At 37.1% G+C, this 23,650-nt stretch overlaps 1 protein-coding gene across 5 annotated transcripts in view; it reads left to right on the top strand.

Annotated features, from left to right (window-relative positions):
• Positions 1–23,650, top strand: part of Map2k6 (mitogen-activated protein kinase kinase 6) — a 195,993-nt gene that overhangs the window by 55,463 nt on the left and 116,880 nt on the right. For 4 of the 5 annotated variants that reach the window (XM_021248612.2, XM_087208573.1, XM_021248611.2 and 1 more), the window contains 2 exons: positions 8,160–8,343; positions 16,864–17,604. In XM_021248612.2, the coding sequence (XP_021104271.1) occupies positions 17,589–17,604 (16 nt within the window). In that variant the 5' untranslated portion in view covers positions 8,160–8,343; positions 16,864–17,588. The remainder of the gene's footprint in view (positions 1–8,159; positions 8,344–16,863; positions 17,605–23,650) is intronic. The other variant, XM_087208572.1, reaches the window with a different exon arrangement.

The following is a 23,650-nucleotide window of genomic DNA, read 5'->3' as shown; positions in this document are numbered from 1 at the left end:
TGGCTTGAAATCCACTTTGTCTGCAAATAGAATAGCTATCCTTCCTTTTTCTGGGTTTCTGTCACATGGACTATTGTTTTCCATCCCTTGACTTTCAGTCTATGAATTTGTTTTTGAATAAAATGTGTTTCTTATATGCAGAAAATTGTTGGATCTTGCTTCTTGATCTATTCTGCCAGTCTGTTTCTTTTGATTTGAGAAATGAGACCATTAACATTGATGATTATAACTGTTATGTATTGTCTTTTCTCTGTCATGTTACTTTCGTGTTGTTGGCTTCCTTTGTTCCTTTTCTGTTCAATTTCTTTCCTTGCCTGGTGTATTCATTCTGTTGGGGTTTATGGATTTGTAATCCTTTTTGTCTCTTTCTATAATATCCTACAGAACACTTTGGAGTGCTGGTTTGGTGGACATGAATTTCTTCAGGTGTTCTTTTTCGTGGAAGTATCTTATTTCTCCATCAATTTTAAAGGTTAGTTTTTCAAGGTACATCAATCTGGATTGGAGGTTGTTTCCCTTTAGGGCTTGAAATATTTCACTCCAAGCTCTTCGACCTGAGAGTGTGTTGAGAAGTCTGCTGTGATTTGTGTGGGGTTTACTTTATAGGCAATTTATTTCTTTTCTCTAACAGCTTTTAATATTTTATCCTTATGTTGAATTTCTGGAATCTTGACTATTATATGCTTTGGGGAAGATTTTTTTTTTTTTTGATGATGATGGTTAATTTGAGTTTTATATGCCTCACTTATCTGTATGTCAAATTCTTTTTCTCTGGGAAATTTTCTGCCATTACTTCTGAGAACAGGTTTTTTAATGTTATTGCGCTATCTCCTGCTTTTTCATTGACTCCGATCAATCTTATGGAATTCTTCTTTCCATCATCTAGGAGCTGCTGGACTGATCTCTCATGGTCCCTTGCTCTTTTTAAGAAATCTCTCTTGTGGCCAGGGATTTAGCTCAGTGGTGCCGCCCCCTGCCTCATAAGTGCAAGGTCCTGAGTTTGATCCCCGGTACCAAAAAATCAAAACAAAACAAACAAACAAATGCCCCAAACAAAAACAACAACAAAAAGAAATCTCTCATTTCATGATTGCTAACTGCAATCTGTCTTCTATATCTGATATTCTGTTCTCATATTGGCTCATTCTGCTGCATATACTGTGAATGGAGATTTTAATCTTCTGGCTATCTGTTTGAATTGGTTTCATGGATTCCATTCCTTTCCTATGCTAAGTATTCATGATTTTCATTTCTTTCCTATGCTGGGTTTTCATGGTTTCCATTTCTTTCCTATGCTGGGTATTCATACTTTTAATCATGTTCCTGAGCTCCCCTACTTTTTTATCTGTATCTGCTCTAGAGTCACTAACCATGTCTTTCATTCTGGACACCTCACTGTAGTTATCTGGGAAATTATTTCTGCTTTGATTTCTTTCTAGAGCCTCATTCATCTTTGTTGCTACTTCTGCTGTTATCACTTCAGAGAGTCCAGGTGGGTGGCTTTCAGAGACTCATATTTTCTTTATCCCTTTACCCACTGTGAGCATTTAGGTTTCTTCCACTTTTTGACTACTGAGAATCATGAAGCAATGAATATAGATATGCAAACAAGTCTTTGAGATCCTATTTTCAATTCTTTTAGATATAAATTAAAAAGAGAGATTGATGGACCACATGGTAATTTTATTTTTCATATTTGGAAGAACTTCCACCCTGTTTTCCATAATAGCTATACCCTTCCACACTCCCACCAATGATACACAAGGAATTCATTTGGCTCTACATCCTTGCCAATGTTTGTTTTCTTTCTTTCTTTTTAAATTTATAGTGGCCATCCTAAAGAATATGAGGTTATGTCTCACAGTCATTTTGTTTTTTCACCAGTTAGCTCTTCTTTTACTACAGACCCAGCTTTGTTACCTCATTTGTCCTGACAGGTTGTTGGATTTCCAAAGTAAATTTAAAAGAAGTTAGAATGCAAGTTAAATGCTTATATATATATAAACTTTTTCCCAGTGCTGGAGATCAAACCCAGGGCCTCACATGTGCTAGGCATAGTGCTGTTCTACTGAGCTACACCCTATCCCTGAGTGCAAGTTTCAGAGAAATGATTTCTATGATTACTACCCATTTAAATACAATTATCCAGCGTGGCATGGTGGCACATGCCTATAATCCCAGTACTTGGGAGGATGAGGCAGGAGAAGCACTGTGAGTTCAAGGCCAGCCTGAACTACATAGTGAAACCCTATCTCAAAAAATAAATAAATACAGTTATCTTCAATTGATTTTGCAATAAAGATTCTTCCTACCATGACAGACAGGTAAAACCCTTGGTAAGAATGAGATCATCAAATTAGGTGCCCAACCTCATTCTTTTCCTTACTCTATCTTCCCTCCAAAACACAATGAAGAAATGAACAAACAAATAAACAAATGAGTGGCAGAACTCAAGAGGCTCCCTGAGAGATTTCTGGAGCTGTCCTCTTTGTCTATGTGAACTATGAAGTTATAATGAACCCTTACACTAGCTGACTTTAAAACATTCTTTTAGTCCCAATTTAGGTCCTTGCACTTTTACACTCCTCTTGTTTTGTTTTCTCTCCAAATATATTTAGTCATTGAATGAGATGACTCCAACAGTTAGATATAGCTAAATAAGCATGTTGGTCTCTTAGCTGCTAGAATCTGAGAATACCATGCCAGCTGTTAGCTAATAAAGCAAATTATTAAAACAGACCAATTTTCTGACTAGGGACTAATAAAGTCCAAACTTTCCTGTCTCAGTTGTCCTTGGTGATTTCATAATGTGGCCACAAGCTTTAGGGTAAAGCACCTTTCTACCTGTACTTATGAACTGAGTAAGTTTTTTGGGGGGGCAAGAAATTACATCAAAGTTCAGCTTTGCACTCTCTCTTCCTCCTCATAGTTAATAAACAGGCACACGTGAACATTTATGGCTATTACATAACGTGGTACAGGGCAAGGGCAGTGCGTTTCCACATTCAGAACTCTGCCCTGCGTGTGGAATGTAATAGAAACAAGTTTAGGCAGGACTGTGCCCCCAAAGATGGGGGAACTTCAGGGAAAATTCATGGAGATGGAACAAACATGCAATCTCTGTGATCTGTTTGTTCAGGTTGGATTTCATGAAAAGGAAAGAAAGCTGTAAAATTACAGTGTCTCTTGTAATACATGGATTTCCATATTTGATTATTTGTCAGGTAGCTGGGAGTGTTTTAAACATGAACAGTATTTCTAGGTATGCTGGGAGGGAAAATTCTTCTGTAAGTCACCATTGGTGCGATTAGAGGAAAAATAACACCATGTAAACATTCAAGGAAGAAAAAAGAGAGCAAAGATACAGAGCTACTTTTGAACTTTGGAATCTCCCACGTCACTCTTGTGTGCATGAAGGGGATGCTGCAATCATGGGTAGAATCACAAGAGGGGTACACATACAGGGTGTTTCTGCTCTCAGCCTTATACATCTCCCCAAGGTAAAACAAAACCAGCAAAATGGCTGTGATGTGCCAAAAGGATTAATACACTGTCCTTTACACGACCTACTCCTCGCTTCCACTTGAAAATAGGAGGTTCATTTCAGTCACACAGGGATGTTCTGACCCTGAAACCTAGAGTAAGCACCACAAACAGGTCGATCGAATACCCGTTTTTCCAAGAGTGAAAGATACTCCTGTTTGGCAGCTGATGCCCAAATCCTTTTAGCCTTCCATCTTCCATAGCACACACTGCTCATTACTACCTGTCTGTGCTTGCTAGGAAGTGCCTACATCCACTCTCTGAATCTGAGAATAAAATTAATGTACACAGTGGGCCTACTTCCTGAGACTCACCATGGAGACCGTAAACCTGGCACATTTCAATATCTAAAATTTTTTTTTGCATCTGGAAAATTCAAGAGCACTTATAACCTTCAGGTATATTGGTCTTTGTTCTTAGAGCATTATGAGTGTGTCACATAAATTGCCTGTTCCAGTGAATACCGAAATAGAATTAAGAGTGTGTACATACAGCATCTTGAAAAATGATTTTATATTACTTGTTATTCTGCTTCCAAAGCATTACACAAAATTGATTGAAGAGAAAACTGGAATATCATCCACCAGTGAGGAGTGCTACTGCTCAGCTCTTCATCTTCCGTGTGACTTATTTGTAAAGTACAGTTGTGAAGACATAAGGCTCAATTCATTTTTTTGGAAGGTGCGCTGATAGATATTTTCTCAGCTCTTGCTGCAGAAACCTTTTGCCTTTGAAGGAATCTCAGTTGCTGTGAACGTGAAATCTTCAAAATACTGTACCTTATTTTGTTCAGTTATTATCTATTGAAAACTAGTATTGATGACAAATTCCTAAAATAATTCAACTAGAATAATGAAAGCTAGAAGGCTAAATGTACACATTCTTAGCCAAGTCAAAAATTTAGCTTTAGAATCCATAATCAATAGAGAAAATGATAATAATATTATGGGGGAAGCAATAGAACATGTTACCTATGGGATATGCCTTTGATTTTTTTGAACACATTAAAAATTTCAACATAATTCTGTCTTTTTGAAATCTTGTAGATTTTTATAGGATGATTTCCACACTGTACTTAAAAGGAGATACTTGTTTTGTATACATGTTTTAAAACTTATTATGATGGAAATAAAATATTTCAGCTGATAAAAATTATCAAATTTCTTTTTCTTCTTTGCCCTGTCTAATTCCAAAAAAGCCTACATGGATCATTTTGGATAGGTATGAAACAATTACTTTAAACATAGACTCCATAGAGTAAATCTTTAATAAGAGTTTCTCCATTTTAAATAGTAATAAAATACTCCATCTGCGATTTATTAATCAGGTAACTAGGAAACTGGGGAAAATCTATTTTGGTGATTTTAAAAATATGCCTATGGGCCAGAGATGTAGCTCAGTGGTGCCACACCTGCCTGGCAAGCATAAGGCCCTGAGTTCAATCCCTGGTACCAAAAATAAATAAGTTAATTAAAATATGCTTAATGTAAATTTTTTAATTGAGCAAATTAATCAATAAGAGGGCACCAACCACTAGTAATGGTTGCAAGTAAAAAGTGAATATAAAGAAAATGAATTTGAGAGATATATAGGTAGAATAAATAAAACAGAAGGATGTAGAATGCTAAGGTTCTAATGCACTCAGATGACTGGAAAGAACCCAAATGTCACCAGTATATTTCTTCAATAAAGGCAAACATACCATAAACACTGATGCTGGAAGGTGGATAACTCTTTTCCTCTCTCACTAACCACCACTACACCCCCTGCTGTTCATTCTGTTAATCTATGATATTATATGACCATAAGGCCTATATTTTTCATACCCCAGCTATTCAGCTGCTCTTTAAATCTATTCCACACTGTAGAATGGAACTGTTTTCTCCAGATGGCCCCCATTTCCTCTTAACAGCCTCCAGCAGTGTTTTGATTTGCTGTAATAAGAAAAAATATTTCTCTTTTTCCCTCTATTCACTAAGCCTTTTAGTCATAATTTCTAATGTTGATTGATGGCATTCTTCTGATCGCAGAGCTTTAAAAAGAATTCTGGCCTAAAAAGGAAGAGTTTTTGTTTTTGTATTACTTGGTAGGATACACATTCTTATATTTCAGTTTTCTTCAATATCAACTATGGAATCTTCATTCTCAAGAAAGGAATCAATGTCTGTAAATTTCATAGCAATAATAATAATCAAAAGCCTCAATAACTGATAGATTTAGGGCACAAATGTACCAGCTACTCTTCTTAGGGTTTGAGTGTATTAATTCATTCAATCTTCTTAACCACCCCACAAGGTAGGTACTATTATTACAGCCTTATCATAGGTGAAGAAACTGAGGCATAGAAAAGGGATTTGCTTAGCTTGAGATGACAAAAATAGTAATTAAGGAGGTGGTAGTCCAACACAAGGAGTTTGGCTCCAGAGCCCATGCTTTAGTTATAACTTTACTTCCTTAAACTCCCTCCCAAATTAAAAGTGAGTAAAAAAAATTAGCAGACATCCTTTGAATAATTTTTAAGCAACATTTGTTGATTCCTTCTAAAATTGAGCTTGAAACATAACATATGAAATGCAGTATATAGAAGAGCACTTCAGGATATAAATTCCACACCTTAGAGTTCCCACCACCCTTCAAAAATAGCCCATAGCTATTGGTTATATAAGAACTTGAACCTGACATATCTACACATCCTTTGTAGAACACAGAATTTTATGTGTCTGGGTTGGGAGGCATATTAATATGCTGGTAACATACAAATAGTCTAATCTTTTTTTTTTAAAGGAAAGATTTATTTGGGTTACAGTTCACAGAGGTTTCAGTCCATAATCAGCTGGCTCCAAAGCAGGGTGGCATGGCAGACAGTTCTTGCAGAGGAGAAACAATCCATGGCAGCCAGAAGATAACAGAAGCAACAAGGACAGTCTAATCTTCTTTTAATCATTTTGAACATATTTGTTTCTCTGGTACTTAATTTAAAATCTATCAAAGAATAGCTTGTAACAATGCTTTAGTTTCATCTTGGTATTGGTTCTAGCTGAACATCATATAAAATTAGGTCACTTAAAATTATGGCAAGAAGATTATCAGTCTGCAAACTAGAACAGTCCTGTCAGCCTACCAAATTAAAATCTGAATCAATTTGACTCCTCTGATACTGATAAAGAAAGTAACCAGTATCAATAGGTAAAGGAATAAATAGAGTAATGTACTTTACCTTTGGGGTGCCAAGTTACTCCCAAAGTTCTAATTATTTTTTAATCTAGCTTAGTAAGTAGTTAGATGTCATAAGCAATGTGTATTTAGTATTTTACACCATACTATCTCTACCAAAGTCTTCACATTGTAAAACTGGAGCCCTAAGTTACCAATACATTAGTTCCTTTCTAGATCCTATAGGGATCAAAGATGTTTTGGATGCACTTCATTTTGCTTAGCTTCACACTGGGAGGCACTTTGGTTTGCTACCTCATTAGGATGGAGTTAACATTAATATTATAGAGTTCATAAATCCTTGAAAGTTTTTTTACATAGCATGTTTTAAATAACTACTTTCTGAGGCTCCTATATGGCAAATGAATATTAAAAGATAAAGTCAGGCACTGTATTTTTTTCATAAAGGACTATCTGGTTATTAAACATTATCCAAATGTTTATCAAAAATGTGATAACAAGCTTCCAAAATCATGGATCTCATGGGAATAAACTTAAGAACACAAAATATCTTACACTTTTCTTTGAAAATTCCACAAGCATTTCAAAAAATTATTCACAGTGCCAGATGGTGTTACCATATTACACCGTTTCTTTATATACAGTGGCATCCGATTTGGCAACATGCCCAAAACTGTTTAATAAATGCGTTTTGATATTTATGTGAGTTTAGAAACCCAGAAACAAAGGGATAAATAAAGACCTATAAAATAGAAATTTCCAGTTGTCTCTAAGCAGCATGCAAAATTTCTAGATTTTGTTCAGTTTTCATCTAAATGTCTACAAAGTACAAGAATGGGGCTCTAGAATAGACTGCCAAAGAATTCTAGTGGCCGTAGAGTCCAGTCTAGTGTATCTCTGCAGTTTTAACCTGTGCACTGCAGGATAAATAGCGAACAAATGTGTAATATGTATCTCATGCTTTTGCACCATAAAGAGGTCATCCTTAACTTGTACAGATGGTAGGAAGACCAATCTGCAAAATGCTATCAGATATTGATTATATTTTCAAATACTTACTCTCTAATACTATACAATTACATAACAATTTTAAAATACTATTCTGTTATGTGATGTAGTAATGAAAATATGTAGAATCTATTATTTTTTAATTTGGTCTAGAAATAAAATTGATATATCAATCTCAAATGAAAACAAAGTGAAAAATCATTATTTCAGCATCTTTCAACTTACCTGCTGTACACTGTTAATTATGAAACATTCTCTTTGGACACTAATCCAAATGGAATAATTTAAAAACAAGTTTATTTGTTATGCTGACTAATTGTTTCTGTGTACCTGTACTTAAAGACATCTTTATTTTTCAACTTTTTTTTTCATAATTTGCATGTCAGCTACCTTAAAAACGTCCTAAAATGCTTAGTAGTTTTGTTTTTTTTTAGGTGCAGCAGGTCAGTGTGACCTGAAGTGTTCAAGTCTGTGAATGAAGCCCAGAACCATCTATTAATATCAATGTAAACAGATCAAGGAGGTTTGAAGGGCAGAGCACTATGTCCTGAATCAGTGTTTCGAACTCATCCTCAAACAGTACAGCATTTATTGAACAGTCCAAGTGTATTGGCCAAGGTACAGAGTGAAAAGGAGATATGCAAGACTTATTGTGGACTTTAGTAGTCATGCATTGAGTATGTCCTATTAAGAACTAACAGAGAATGAGGCAAAATGCTACCAGATTACTTTTAGTCTAAAAAAATGTACATTTTTAGGATGCTTTTTAAAAGTTACTTTGCTCAAGATTAGATTGGATAGTTTAAAGAAAGCAATAAGGAATCAGAAGACAAATGTTTACACTTGCAGTGAAGATTTAAACCACATGTTTTGTTTTGTTGAGACAGGGTTTCACTCTGTCTATTTCACTCTGTCAATTCTGGGCTGGCCTAGAATTCACTATGTAGCCCAGGCTGGCCTCGAACTTGTGGCAATCCTCCTGCCTCACCTTCCTGAATGCTGAGATTACAGGCGTGCCACCACACCCAGCTTATGGTTTTCATCTTGTAAAAGTAAAGCAATCACATAGAATGATGATGCCAAGCTGGGAGGTTGCAACAATGCATTTCTCAGTGTCACTGTGGGGATAAAATGATATGATAGACTGGAAGGGACCTGAAAATGAAAATATTATAAAAATGTTATTAACATTATCCACAAGATTTTAAGCTTCTCATGCAAGAAATCATACTTTGTTTATTTTTATAACCCATATGATGCCTTTCACAAGTATACATCATAATCAAAGTCTTACTACATTTAAAAAAATAAGATATAATAAATTGGGATGCTTTTCTCTGTTTATCAGTTTTCTTCCTTTCAGTCCCTGGGATAACAAGCAAATTTGTGACATACGTCTTTTATAGCTTGTTTTTCTCAAGCTGAATTTTATATTTTAATTTTCCCTAATTCTTTTGTAAGTACATGGACTTGGTATTTAAACATACAAACACATAGGACTTGACCATCATGAGAGATGTAGAAAAATAAGGTAGGTGGAAAGTCAGATTTAGTCAAGGTAAACTAAGGAAGCATGCTTTCTTATGTATACAAGATTTATTTTCTTATGATAAAAACTCAATTTAATCATTGTATCATTAATATTTATAACACTTTCTATAGACTCTCTGCTGATCTTTATAGTGTCTCTAGGGTCTATAAAAGTATCTTGAGGAATTTTACAGTTTAATTACGGAGTTAACCACTTTAGCGTTAGAAGCATTTCAAGTACAGTATAAATCCATGAGAAATGAACACCTTTACAAATGTATTTTTTAAAAAGAAATGTATTAAGTTTCTGGAGGCCAGATACTCTGTGTTCCAAATATTCAACTCTTTTATAGTACAAAAGCAGCCATGAACAATACATAAATGAATGGACATAGCTGTGTTCCAGTAAAACTTTCTTTATAATGGTCAGAAGGCTGGATTTGGCACATGGGCTGCACTTTGATAACCCTACATTGTAGAACAGTTATCTCAACTTTTTCTATAACTCAATAAATATTTAATATGTACCTCTCATGTCACCAGTGCCTGCACCAATCACCACTGTCCTCTTTGTAGTATATTACTTTTGACAGCTAAAATGGCAATCAAAGAGATTTCAGACATGAGGTTCCAGAGGTATCTTCTCTGGAAGAAGTTGCACAGTGAGATATTTAAGGGTCTGCGTGGTCAATGTGCAATTCTTTTTCAATTACTCTATATTATATAAGCCAGTAACTAATTAACTATGAAATTAATTGTGTATATTACAAAGGAGTTCCAGATTTATATATAACTTTAACCTCACTTTTAGACCATAACCATTTATTTGGCTTCCTGAAGATCTCTGGTTTCTTCAGATAGTTTTGAAGCCAGAGAGGGCAGAATCAGGGCCTATCAGAAAGTGAGTGAGTGGTATATGAGAGAAAAACTATATATATACACACATATACATTCACAAACATATGTGTATGTATGAAGTATGATCTAAAATATGGTAAATGTTCAAGTTTTAAAAAATAATTATTACAGTAAAAGACATATTAGCATTAATCTCCCTCCAAATACTTCAGATGTATTCCATCATTCTTGTCACTTTTTGAAGCAGTTCTGGAAGTCCTCTTTCATGAGTGCCTTTAATTGCACTCCTGTGGCTGTCTTGATGTTTTGAATTATTTACCTTTCAAGGTCATTTAGGGAAGAACCAGAAGTCACATGGTGTCACATTTGATGAATAAGGTGGATGAGGACTTGTCATTATGTTTTTTTTACAAGCCTGCTTTTTCTTTCGATGGTACTCAGCAGAGGCAGTGTTCACTGTATTTTTAAACACACTTCATAAAGACAGTCAAGAAGGAGGACTTCCAGAACTGCTCCAGAAAATGGCAAGAATGATGGAATAAGTGTATTTGAAGTGAGAGGGAATACTTTTGGGGCTATTAATGGCAATGTGTCTTTTATTGTAACAAATTTTTAAAATTTAAACATTCACTGTATAGTTTGATCACTTCTTGTACATATGTATATTATATATAATCTATATATAGTGTATGTATGTGCATATACGTTTCTAGATACACACAGACAGAAATTGGTTAGAGATTAGATAGAAGAGAAAAGTATATATATTGTACATTTGATTAAACACTATTTTAATTTTCTCTCTTGACCAAACAGAATTTAAATCTTTTAGATGCTGTATATTATTCAGTTTAACAATGTGGAATAGTTCACTGCCTGTCAGTGCTTTTATCCCACCCCCTCCCCCCAGATGATACACTGGAACTTGCAGAGTTCGATGCTGGGCTGGAATAATTTCCTTTCTTACTGTCCTAGAACCGCCATCTTTTTGTTATTCAGCTGAGGTTAGCATGCCTGCCCAAGACTCAGTATGTCTGAAAGAAAAGGTTAAAATAACATTACACTGGAGCTCAACATGGCTCCCTAGTTGCTAAGAAACACTGAAAATTCATATTATACATTTTTCATTTGATGTAACCCAATGAAGATTCTGGATAGTCTGTTGGCATTTCCATAATATATGTCAGGCACTGTTAATTGTGGAGGTTTGCTAACTGTAATTTGAAAATCTAGAATCTTAATAATGTGTTAGCCATAATATTTTAATTAGATATCATAATTAAATTCTTCCTAGAAAAATCTCTATTTCTTTAATTTTTAAGGAAGACTGCTCATATAAATGAACAGATAATCATCTACTTTGGATGAATTCGTTCAGTAGGTAATAAAGCCATATGAACACCAGATGAACAAGTATAGGTTGAGCACCTCTCACGTGCATCACATGTGCTAGGCCTGCAGTGACCTGATGAAGATGAAACTGCTCCTGGCTGAGTGTAGGGTCAAGGGTTAAAAACCAACAAGTAGAAGATCTTCCCAAAGGAGTAGATTAGGAAGACCAACAGAACCACCACTGAGCAGGAAATGTACAATTTGGTTCTACTCAAGTAATATTACTGTCAGATATGACCTATATAACCCATAAGAGCTAACAGATACGATCAGAACTAAAAGAAGGAAGATACTCTTTCACAGGGCAGAGGAATGTGATCCAAGGTATCTTCATGAGAGAGAGGATTGCATTTTGAATGAAGGGTAGAATTTAGAAAATGAAGACAGAAATGGAGGCCAGAAAAAGGCAAAGCCATAGAACAACAGTATGAATTAACATATGAAAGTGGTGACATGAAAAATTCATGTCTCAGCTGGATAAGAATTCTGTTTTGATTAGACTGCTTAAAAAAGTTATCCTATAGTTGATGGGGCTGGGGGATAGAGCTACACAGGTGTAACTGTGCCCAACTGAGGAGGCACTGAAACCTAAGCTGAATCTATATTGGGATTTCCAAAATTCTGCTAACAATCATAGTGCACTGTGATACTCTAAAAAGGTAACAAAAATAATTGGACACAAATATATTGTATCACCTCAACTCAACATCCAGTTCCCTAAAAGAATCCTCCATCTGCTTCTCTGATATATACATAGGATGTTGTAGAATCTAGAAAAGTTGAAGCTGGGGGTAGTGGTGCCTTCCTGGCATCTCACTACTCTGGGAGGCTGAGGCAGGAGGATCACATTTGAGCCCCAGCCTGGGGAACTGAGGACTCAGACTCTATCTCAAAATTAATGAGAAAGACAGAGAGAGAAGGAGAGGGAGAAGAAAAGAGAAGAAAGAAAGAAAGAAAGAAAGAAAGAAAGAAAGAAAGAAAGAAAGAAAGAAAGAAAGAAAGAAAAAAGAATCAGGCTGGGATTGTATGTAGCTCATGTGAAGGCCTTGGGTTTAATCCCCAGTAGTGGGAAAAAAAGTTGACATTCACACTTGTACTTGTAGCTTTAATTTTAGTACATTGCTCCTGAAATCAAATAAACATTGTTGGAAAACATTCCCAGATTCCACTGCAGATTAATATTGCTACCTGGCAGGTAATATTGCAGAGGATAATATGAGTATTTCTAGTCTCACCTCTTAAGTAACATTGTTATGATGGTCATTTGTTGTCTTGCCAAAGCAAGGGGTCAGGAACTCTTATTCCTAAACAGAAAGATGTTTCGCTGATATAAACAAAACAAAAGAAAACACTGAAAAAACCTCTTTCTTTTAAAATCATTAGTAGTTTTAGTCAGACATGGGGGTTGGGTATTAGAGCCATGAAATGCTAGAAGTATAAGAGGCCTTAAGTTGTCCCTCTTTATTTTACTGTGGAACCACAAGAGGCATGGAAAGGTGAAGGGACTTGCCTTAGGAGATAGATCCAGCTAACTTCTACAGCCAGGACTAGAACCCAAATCTAGATCTCAGAGGTTTTTACATGTCAAAATAATTATATCATACCAAATCTCATTAGCTTTAAATTAACTTAGAATGTTCAGTAACTCCATAATCCACAACAGAGTTTCTGAAAATCTCTACACGGTCATTTGGACAGTGTAATTTTTTGTTGTGGGAGGCTTACTGGGCACTGTAGCATGATTTTCATATTCCTGATCCCTAATCCATTAGATGCCAGCATCACTGCCTTTCCCTCACTTTGACAAAATGTCTTGTCTTAGTTACTTTTCTCTTGTTGCTGAGACAAAATATCAGAAACACAAAGTTAAAGAGGAAAAGGTTTATTTAGCTCACAGTTTGTAGAGGTTTTAGTCCATAATTGGCTGGCGCCAAGGCACGGTGGCATGGCAGGCAGGCATTGCAGAGGAGAAATAGTTCATGGCAGGCAGAAGATAGCAAAGGAAGCAAGCAAGGGACTTTAGCAGGCTCTTTCTGCGCGTTTTATATTTTATCTAGGCTACTGGGATTAGGACAGTGCCAAACCCATGAGTGGACTGATTTAATCCTAGCACCCTTAATCCTACCACCCTTAATGCTAGCACTGTACCACGAATCAATCACACACTCTAAATTCAGCCGCCTCTGAAAAAGCCCCACCTATGACCACACGAGGCTTTGGGGAAACATCTAGACATAAGCCATAACATGTCTCCAGACTTGGCCAAATGTCTCCAGGAGGCAAAACTGCCCCCAGTTGACACTGTACACAACCACTTTCTCTAGCCAGCATGTACCTTAAAATATCTTAGAAGCAAGTATGACCTAATGTAAGGACCCCCTTCCAAGAATCTCACACCTCTAACTTGGCCATCTGGGCCTTTTCTTAGGTGTTCTAATTTCCCATGAGGTATTGATTCTCTTGTTGAAATCTAGTTAGGCCAGATTAGCCAACGTTACAGATTCTCACTCCATCTATTCCACTGGATATTACAGGAGACATTTGAGTACCAGATATGGTAGATACTGACCTGAGCACTGGGAATGCAGAGATAATAGGTATTATCTCTTATTTCCATTAGTCCAACCTCTAGTGAAGACAAAAGCATTCATAAACTACTGTCAGCACTGTGATGAGTCTCAGGGTGGGGGATGTATATGCATGATGTTAAAGAATTAGAGAATGCACTTAATGCACTTAATTCACATCGAGAGTGAAGAGAGGTAATTTTCAACGTGGTATCCAAGTCAAGCACGAATCAGAATGAGCAAGGTATAGAGTGGAAAAGTTTAGCCAGACAGAGTGAAGACTATCTACAAGTAAAGAACCAGAAATCTTGGTTTCTCCTGGGTACAGTATCAACAGAGCATGAGACAAAAGGCTGTAGGGTGGGCAGGGCTCAGATCTGGAGGAGCCAGTTGCACCATTCCAAGGAATTTGGAATTGATCCCAAAGATAACTAAAAGCTGGGAGGAGAATGCATGAGATTTGCAACTTAGAAAGACCTGATGTACAGAAGATCACAAAGGTAGGAAAGATAAGGCCCAAACACGGTCACCTCAAGATAAATAATTGATGTATATGTAGAAGAACAATGATGGGAGTGATTCTTGTCCTGGGAAATCTACTGTATTATCAAAGCCTGGCAGGAAGAGGAACAGAGAGACTCAGCCTCTTCTGTAGGAGGAAGAAACCTTTTTACGAAGGCAAGAAGAACTTCTTCCAGGAGCTAAAACTTTTCAGAGAGGCAGAGTTCCCAATTTCCTACTCAGAATTCAGAATTTTCTTTTTCCATAAAGAAAAAAGAACCGTTTTGCATTTTTTTTCTTTTTTTGGTACTGAGGATCAAACTCAGGACCTTTTGCTTGCAAAGCAGGCGCAGTGCCACTAAGCTAAATCCCCAGCTCCATTTTGCTTTTTAAAATATGCGGTTCACAATTTATTCATGGATTACAAGTTTTCTGTACGTGTATGCATGTTTTCCTGGATATGTGCGTTAACTATGGAACACACCATTGCTTCTATGGCAAAATGAATTACAGACTGACTTTCAGAACACAATCCATTTGGCAGCTGGGAACTAGGTATGCCTATTCAGAGAGTAAAAGCACAAATGACAGTAGCAAACTGCACCAGGCCAGTTGTGATTAAGACACTTCCCTAAAGAAGGGTGTTTGGGGCAATTTAAGAACAATACAGCTAACCACATAAAATGCAAATTGAAAGCATCCCTAGGGAGTTGTTCAGGCCCTGCCTGGGTTTAAGTGAGTCTACAGGAAGCTCAGTAGCTATCCCAGGGCCTGGACTGAAATAGGTGCTCTACCAATGATTAGAAAGTAAACTGGGTATGTTGAAATGGACCTATATACAAGTATCTCCTAGTTAAAAGACTTAGAAGAAAAAGACTGGAAGGATGAGTTGCTGAGCTGTGTGCAGAAGAAAGGGACAGTAGGGGTCACCCAGAAGGACAGTAAAACAGCTAGAAAGTCCTTGCACTTGTGCTCATGGGACAGAAATCTATCCTCAGGGGCAGAGGCTAATAGAAATGTGAGGCTACCTTGATTTTTTTTTTTTTTTTCTTTTTTGAGGCAGAGTCTCAATATGTAGCTAAGCCTGGGCTTGAACTTCCTCTGTAGCCCAGCCTGGCCTGGAACCAGTGATCCTCCTGCCTTGACTTCCAAGTGCTAGAATTACAGGCATGTGTCAAGACACCCAGCAACATTTTATTTTGAGAAAGGGTCTTGCTAGGCTGCCCAGGTTGGCATCAACATTTTCCTGCCTCAGCCTCTCTAGTAGCTGCGATGACAGGGAGAGCACTTCTTAATAATACTAGTAAAGGGGATCAACTGAAGTAATTAATGTTAGTCTCACGACTTAATGCATATCTGTTTGAAGAGCTGAGTTGTCAATTTGCAGCTGACACATGGTGGCTTTCTTGTCTCTGATTCATCCTTACTCAAATGGTCCTGGCTTCCTAGAATTTCTAATAAAATTTCCAGTTTTCATTTAGCACCCATCAGACCTGGCAAATCTTTCCAAGTACCTTGTTACCATCTCCCAAGTAACTGCAGAATAAAGTCCAAACCTCTAGACTGCCAGTTAAGTCCCTGCAGAGCCCAGGCCTGTAAGTTCTGCCCAACCCCACAGCTTTTGCATACAAGGAAACATGACATCCTCAGTATCCCCTGAATGAGTGGTCCTCATCCCTGATGCTGAACTTTGGTTACATCTCAACAACTCAACACCTGAAACCCTCCATTCTTCCCTCTTTGTATTAAAAGGACGTTCCTGAGTATGATCTACCCAGTGAAGTGCAAGTCTGAGCTCATTTCTACCCAGGCTGGGCTCACTCCTTGCAGGGCATTCTGTGCATCTCTGGCTTCCTGGTGAAAAGGGTGTTTTTTTTCTACCAGGATGTGGCTCACCCCACAGCTCTGCATAGTATAGGACAACCTAAGGCAATAGAAGATGCCTGGCCTACCTTGGGAGCTCAAGAATATCTGTTGATTTTACTGAATATATACAAGACATTTGACTTTTTCACTTAAGAGTACCACCTGTAATCTCCTCTAGGCCAGGGACATTCCTGTCAATTCCTAACCCCCTCAGGCAAGAAAGAGTTTCTAAAAATCTTAATTTTGATACAATTGGCTTTGACTTATAAAAAGCAGAATGTCTACCGGAATCCTGTAAGAAATGAGGATCCCTCCCCCTAATTTCCCCACCCCAGCTCTAGCCAGTATTAAATTTCAGGCTCCTTGAAAATAACTGACCTGGATCGTTTCTTACTGAATATAAAACTTTACATATTCTCTGCAGGGCCAAATCACCAAGAAATTCTCCGAGAGAGAGAAAAAATATTTTTAATGGAGATGTGAGTGTGAAACGTTCACAGGAAGAAACCGTACAACAGGTGCGGAGCTACAAAGTACAGGTTGGACATCTACACAGACCTTCCAAGAGGAACCAAAAATCTTCAGGTACCCCAGCGTTCTTTAGCTGTTGTTTTTGGGGCTTTTCGACAACAAACATGACCCCCTCTGGTTGGCTTTGACATATTTCGCCCATCACTTACTACTGAGTGTGTGTTTGACTTGCTTGTCTGGGCGCAATCTTTGTCGCGCTCAGCTTCTTGCTTAGCGAGCGGGAAGACCACGTTTCCGTAAATCAAAACCCCGTGGACTCCTCGTGGGAACTACATTACCCAGCGGCCACCGCGCCATTCGCAGGAAGGACGTCTGCGCACTAAGATACTCAGTTCCAAGTTTGGAGCTTTTAGCTGCCAGCCCTGGCCCATCATGTAGCTGCAGCACAGCCTTCCCTAACGTTGCAACTGGAGGAAAAATCACTTTCCAGTCTGTTTTGCAAGGTGTGCATTTCCACCTTGATTCCCTGAAAGTCCATCTGCTGCATCGGTCAAGAGAAACTCCACTTGCATGAAGATTGCACGCCTGCAGCTTGCATCTTTGTTGCAAAACTAGCTACAGAAGAGAACCAAGGCAAAGTCTTTTGTGCTCCCCTCCCCCACCAAAGGAAAGGGGAAAATGTCTCAGTCGAAAGGTAAGAGCCTGTTTGCATTACTTGCAAAAATGCAAAGGGTTGTGCATGCATTTGTGAATGCATGGATGCAATTTTCGCCTGGCGATTGCATTTTTAAGTTTGAGGTTTTCCACAGCTCACTTGCATTTCCTGTTTAGTATGTGTCTTTTTTTGCAGACAGAGAGAGTTCCTGTAAGGCAGGGCTTGCAGTTCAGCTGTGCATTGACGTTATTTGCATTCTTCTGCTAGGATTACTGAGCTCTTTTTGCCTTTTGCACAGTCAGGAGAGAGTGAGCAGGTTGGTAGCGTCTAAATGTGCAATGCTTTATATAATTGTAAAATTCTCTAGTCTGCATACATATTATAAGTAATTTTGTGGGCAACAGGAATACAAACTTTTAAAAAGTCTGTAGGTGAAGATGAAAGGTAAAACTCGAGTTAAGCTACTAGGAAATTAATGAAATTTTATATTCTTTTGAGAATGAACCGTTGCGCTGCCAACATTCTGCTAAATTTCCATTGACTTCGCTTTAAACATTAGACAACTTTTGATTTTTAGAGGAAGTAAAGGTGAAATGTGGATAACAGCATATTACACAAAAAAAGATAAGTCTTGCTTTTCCGAGATTTTGTACTTTACACCAATTGCTTCTTGGCTCACAGTATTTAGAAGCAATAGTGAAGACCTACACGTGTTTGCCCATTTGGGAGATGCTTTGGATCTGGAAGGGAAATATGGGGGGTGGGGGGTGGGGGCTGTACTTTTAAGCTTCACACCAACATGAGGGGACTGCAGTCAGGAAAGTCTTTTACTGACAACCATCATGAAGTCTTTTAAGTGTGTAATTGCGTATAGTCAGCTATAATAGGTCAGAAGTTCAGGGTTATGTTTGCTTTCTTTATGTTTTAAAAATATCTTTCTTATGCATTTATTTCTTCATTTATTTGTTTATTTGTACATACAGTTGTATTTTGTAGCCTAATGTCATCCTGGGGAGGGAATTTTAAGAAATTCTGACATGGGATCTGAGAGCTGTCAGATACCTGTGGGACCCTTAGTCACTCATTTCACTGTTCCTTTCACTGTTCCTTCTTTACCATAGAGAAGCATATGTCTACTGAGAATGTTCAGGATGAGGAAGAGGTGAGTTAGGGACTAGCTGGTTAGGCTACCTGGGGACTACATGAGTAAGATCTGGTGGAATTAGTGTTTGCTAAGCCCTTGCCACTTTTTTTTTTTGGAGTTGTTACACCTCTTTTTAATTCTACCTGATGAAAGTCATGTATCTTAGACCAAGAAGGAAGTAATGGTATTCAGGGTTCAGAGTAGGACTCTGCTTTTCTTTAGAGCAGAAAGAAAATCTAAAAAGCTAAGAGTGCTGAAGAACCTAAGAATTGGCATTTTAAGGTTAAGATGTTCCTTTTAGTGAAAACCTAAACCCTCCTAACTGAGCAGAGAAATAACAGTAGTTTAGAAGAGATAGTACATACATCAGTGTATTATTGAGATGGCATCCAGTTACTTTAGATTTGGTGAACATTCACTCATTTATCAAATTCAGTTTAATATATACATATATATGTAAATCCTTACTGGGATATACATATGTATAGCTCTGTCTATGTATATGCACATATATATTAGTATGTACTGTGTGCATGTGCACAGGATTTGGAGGACACAAAAATATTTAAAATGAGGTCTTTTCCTTCAGGGAACTCAACCACCTGGTTGGTAAAAGCAAACATATGAGGAAATCATTGTAATACAGGGTGGTAGGACAGGTATTGAAGAAAAACAGTGCTATTAAAGTTTACAGATGAAAGTTATCCTTCTGTTTGGGGGATAGGAAGTTTGATGAAAGTAGTGTGTACTGTGATCTTCCCTTTGCATCCTTAGGGTCTGTATTAAATTATGTTCCTTTTTGCATACTTTGGTCTGACTCTCCTAGAAGAGCAAGCTTTTGATTTGGAAGCTGATGAAGATAGCTGTGTGGCAGTCTGCCACTGTGACTGTGCCTATAATGGATCAGCTACTGGTGGTCCTTCAAGTCATTTTCCGTGTACTGAGATGACATGGGGTATGAACATGGGATGCTTGTCCAAAAAGAAAATGATTGGTACAAAGAAGAGGGTGATTATTTTAGAAATGGCAAAGGAGCCTTGGCCTGGACTTTAAATGTGGAACTGGCCTAATTCAGCTGTGCTGTCCTCAAATGGCTAAAACACTGTTTGCAGTAGCAAACTTCTTTTTAATACTTTAGCCAAGTGAAATGGGAGGAGAAGTGAAAGGTGGATACAACCTCATAGTATTGAGGAATTTAACAACATGTTCAATTCAAGGACCTTTATGGACTTTCTAGATAACTATAATTGGGCTTTACAGACCTCTAATTTCAGGCACAGGAGAAGCAAAGAATTACAGACTGCTTGGGAGCTTCGAGGGCTGGATTACTTCTTTCCAGCCTTACTAACAGTGAGATTCTGAGAAAGAATTTCTTAAAAAGAAATTTTGTTTTTCCCCAGTTGTAACTTTAGATGGTATGCTTTTCGGCTTGTTTATATTAGCTGTCTGGGGTTGAGCTGACATTTTTCAAATATTAAAGCAGTAGTATGCCTTTTGAGGAAATCTGAAATGTAAGTTAACAGGAAGGGCACCCAGAAAGTGCAGGAATTCCTGCACATTACAGGAAGACAAGCTACAGGAAAGATGTGTCATCTACACTACCCAGGAGAGAAAAACTATTGTTATCAGCCATCAAGTTCTTCTGAGGGAGGGAAGAGAAGAGGGAGGGAGGGAGGTCAGGCATTCCCCAGTTCACCTGAAAATCTGAAAAAAGTTTGACTCTGTTAAAATCCGCTCTTTCTCACTTCTCTTCTTATTCACATTTTAAAAAGTGAATTTATTTCGGTTTAATGGAAGGATATGTAAATCACGTGAGAAGTGCTTCTAAAGCATAATTCAGGAGCATATAGCAGAATGGTAGGAGAGAGCTTAACCCTACTGAGCACTTTGCTTCTGGGAAATGAAATGTGTAAATTGCTCATTCTGTATAAATTCTCTCATTAGGTTGTACCAGACGGACTTGTCATGCTTAGCCTGTAATCTGAGCCAGTATGTTTTATAACTCTGTACATCTCAGGACACAGCAGCAGAATAGGTACCTTGGGTTTCCTGAGCTTGTTCAGTATTAGCGTTGCCTTCAGATCTTTATGGCATGATGAACTGTAGGGGGCTTCGGAGGGCTCTTCTGGTGGTAAATGTAGTGCTGGATAAAAGGGTTGAGATTCTCAGCATTTTGTCTTTCACAGATTAATGTCATTGTAACTATTCCCCCCCAGTATTTTAAAACCTGAAAAATCTACAAGGAATATTTTTAAAATTTAAAAGAAAAAATTATATAGATAATACTTGTTCATAATGGAAATGTTCTCTAGAAAAGGACAATAAGAGCTACTAGTTACTGCAGTACACATTTTGGCATTTATCTCTTTGGACTTTTCTATGTATCTATATGTATATATACATATGTATGCAAAATGCAAAATGTGTGTAAAACTATTGTCTGATTACCTTGTTTCACTTACCAATATACTGTGAAATATTTCCAAGTCCCTATGTTTCCACATTTATAATGCCCAATGCCACTATACTTATTTAAATGGCATCTTTGTGTTTATTAATTTTAAATATGAATACTGCCATGATGACTTTCCCAGTTCACACATTGTTGTGCATGTGATGGCCTTAGACTAAATTCCAGGAAGTGAACTATAGGTTGTGAATGTCCAATTCTTTTCCCCTCTCCATTTTCTTCTATGCTTTTTGAAAATAGCTGTTTATTATTATGAAAATAATATATACTCATTGAAAAATTCAAACCAAAAAAAAGTTCATGATAAGGGTATAAAGCTCATTTAAAGTCATGCCACCCAGAGGTGATAACTGTTGGCTTTTTGGTGATAGAATTTTATTTTACAATGTATATTATTTTGTCACTACCCTTGTAAACCCTGGTATCATGTATCTGGGATACTTTTCCATATTAATAAGCATAGAATTACCTTATTCTTTTTCACCATTGTAAATTTTAATTTGTGAGAATGTAGCCTTTTATTTACTCATTCTTTCAATGGGCTTTCATATAGCTCTAAAGAGCTAACACGAATTCTTACTACCACCAATATCGTTTGGAAGTTCCCATTCTTTCCTTTCAAGCATTATGGCAAATAAATTTGCTTTCCCAAAAAGTTATGCTTTTCTTCATCTCCAGTATAATAATTTGAAGAAAAAAATCTTTGCTAATGCGATAAAGTATATATATGATAAAGTATATAAATATATATAAAGTATATATATATATATGGTCTCTTTATATTTTTTTAAACAATTAGTTGATTTTTCATTTTTTGACACTTGTGCTTCATGTGTTGAATTTCTTTCTTTTGCATATAACGCATTTTTAAAATTTTAATTGAGGATCAAATTATTTTCAAAGTTAGGCCAGAAAATTCTGAGATTAGAAAGGTTAGATAATCAGATGTTGGAAGTTGTGTTCTATGCATTGAAACAATTTAATTCCTTCATGAATTCTAATTTTAATTTTAACCAAAATGCCATGTGTAAATATCACATATCTTATAAACTCATTTTGTTTATACTGTCTATAACTATCCAGACCCACTGAAAATAATAAGAAAAATGTAATGATCCAATTTAAATTCCAGTCTGGGCAATAACTTGTTTCTGGACATTTCTACAAAAGTAATTTTCTTTTATAACTGATATTTGGGCAGTACCGGGTTGTGTTATGTACATTGCTGCAGAATAATTTCATCTATTAGCTTCCTGTGCAATACCTAAGCACAGGAGGTAGTTGACCTGAATTTACTGTTTGTTAGAAGAATTAAGGCCAAATCAACTTTGGTGACCTCACAGGTTATGTAAGTCAACTAGGCTTGATATATTCTTAACATACCCTTACTGAAAATACTCATTGTATGCATCTTGATTTAATGATGGAATTTAGAGCTATGAAAGGAGTTTCATATCCCTGTCATCTTATTCTATAATTGAGCAGACTGAGACCTTGGGGTGAGTGGTTTGGCTGAAGACATTGGAGCCTCAGATAAACCTAACCTCTCCTGAATCTCCTCTTCACTAAACTGCACATGAACACTGGTAATTCACATTTGCAAATTTTTTGTCATCAGAATCTTTAGTGTATTTCTCATTTTAAAATTTCATTGCTTTTTGTGGGGACCAAGCTGGCAAGGGGACTCATGGTACAATCAGCAGAGATTATTTTTCTTTGCCCCCAAAATGGTGATCACAAGTCATAGTGGTAGGATTTCTTGCCAATTCTCCATAAAAAGATATTTTTCAAGGTCTCTCATTTTGATTCCTAGTGCCTACATAATACAGCTAGGAGTTTTAACCAATACAATTGTTATTTGCCTTTTCTGGACCATCCCATTTGAAGGCCCCTGCTGGGTAGGTAAACTTCTTACCTATCTCTGCATTCCAATTCTTTTAACTTTGTGCCTATGAATAATAGGTACTCATAAATGTCTGACAGTGAAATTATTTTTCATCAGTAGGGATGGCTATAATTTTCCCCCTATGTTTTATAAAATGTTTGGGGTAATTAAAATACAATTTCCTTCCTGGGCTTCCTAATTTGCATTAATTGTCCCATTGTGTCTTTCAATGATTATTTGGAAGTTGCAAGAGTAGCCTAAAATTCAACTTAGAGTGGCCGAAGAAGTGTCATTTATCCTACACAGGCCCTCTAAACAAATTTGAAGGTTGCATGCTCCTTTGCTAACTTTTTCTTTCAAACATGTATAGTACAAGGCTAGGAATGTAGCTTTGTGGCAGAGCAGGTGTTTAGCAGGTACTGGTACTTAAGTCTGAGGAACCTTTGGAGGGTCATCAAAGGCAATCTGAAAAATTTAACACCTGGTTACCCGCAAGGGTAACAGAGATCTGCAAGGGTATTCCAGAAGCGCAGTGATTCCACATGTCCTCCTGGACAACCCCTTCCTCCCTGGGCGTTATTTGCCT

Source organism: Heterocephalus glaber, unplaced genomic scaffold (genome assembly GCF_053883595.1).
Source record: "Heterocephalus glaber isolate CG9 unplaced genomic scaffold, H.glaber_assembly_v1.0 deba00000937, whole genome shotgun sequence".
Classification (NCBI taxonomy): domain Eukaryota; kingdom Metazoa; phylum Chordata; class Mammalia; order Rodentia; family Bathyergidae; genus Heterocephalus; species Heterocephalus glaber.
The sequence above is the reverse complement of the archived record's forward strand: the minus strand, read 5'-3'. Positions and strand labels throughout refer to the sequence as shown.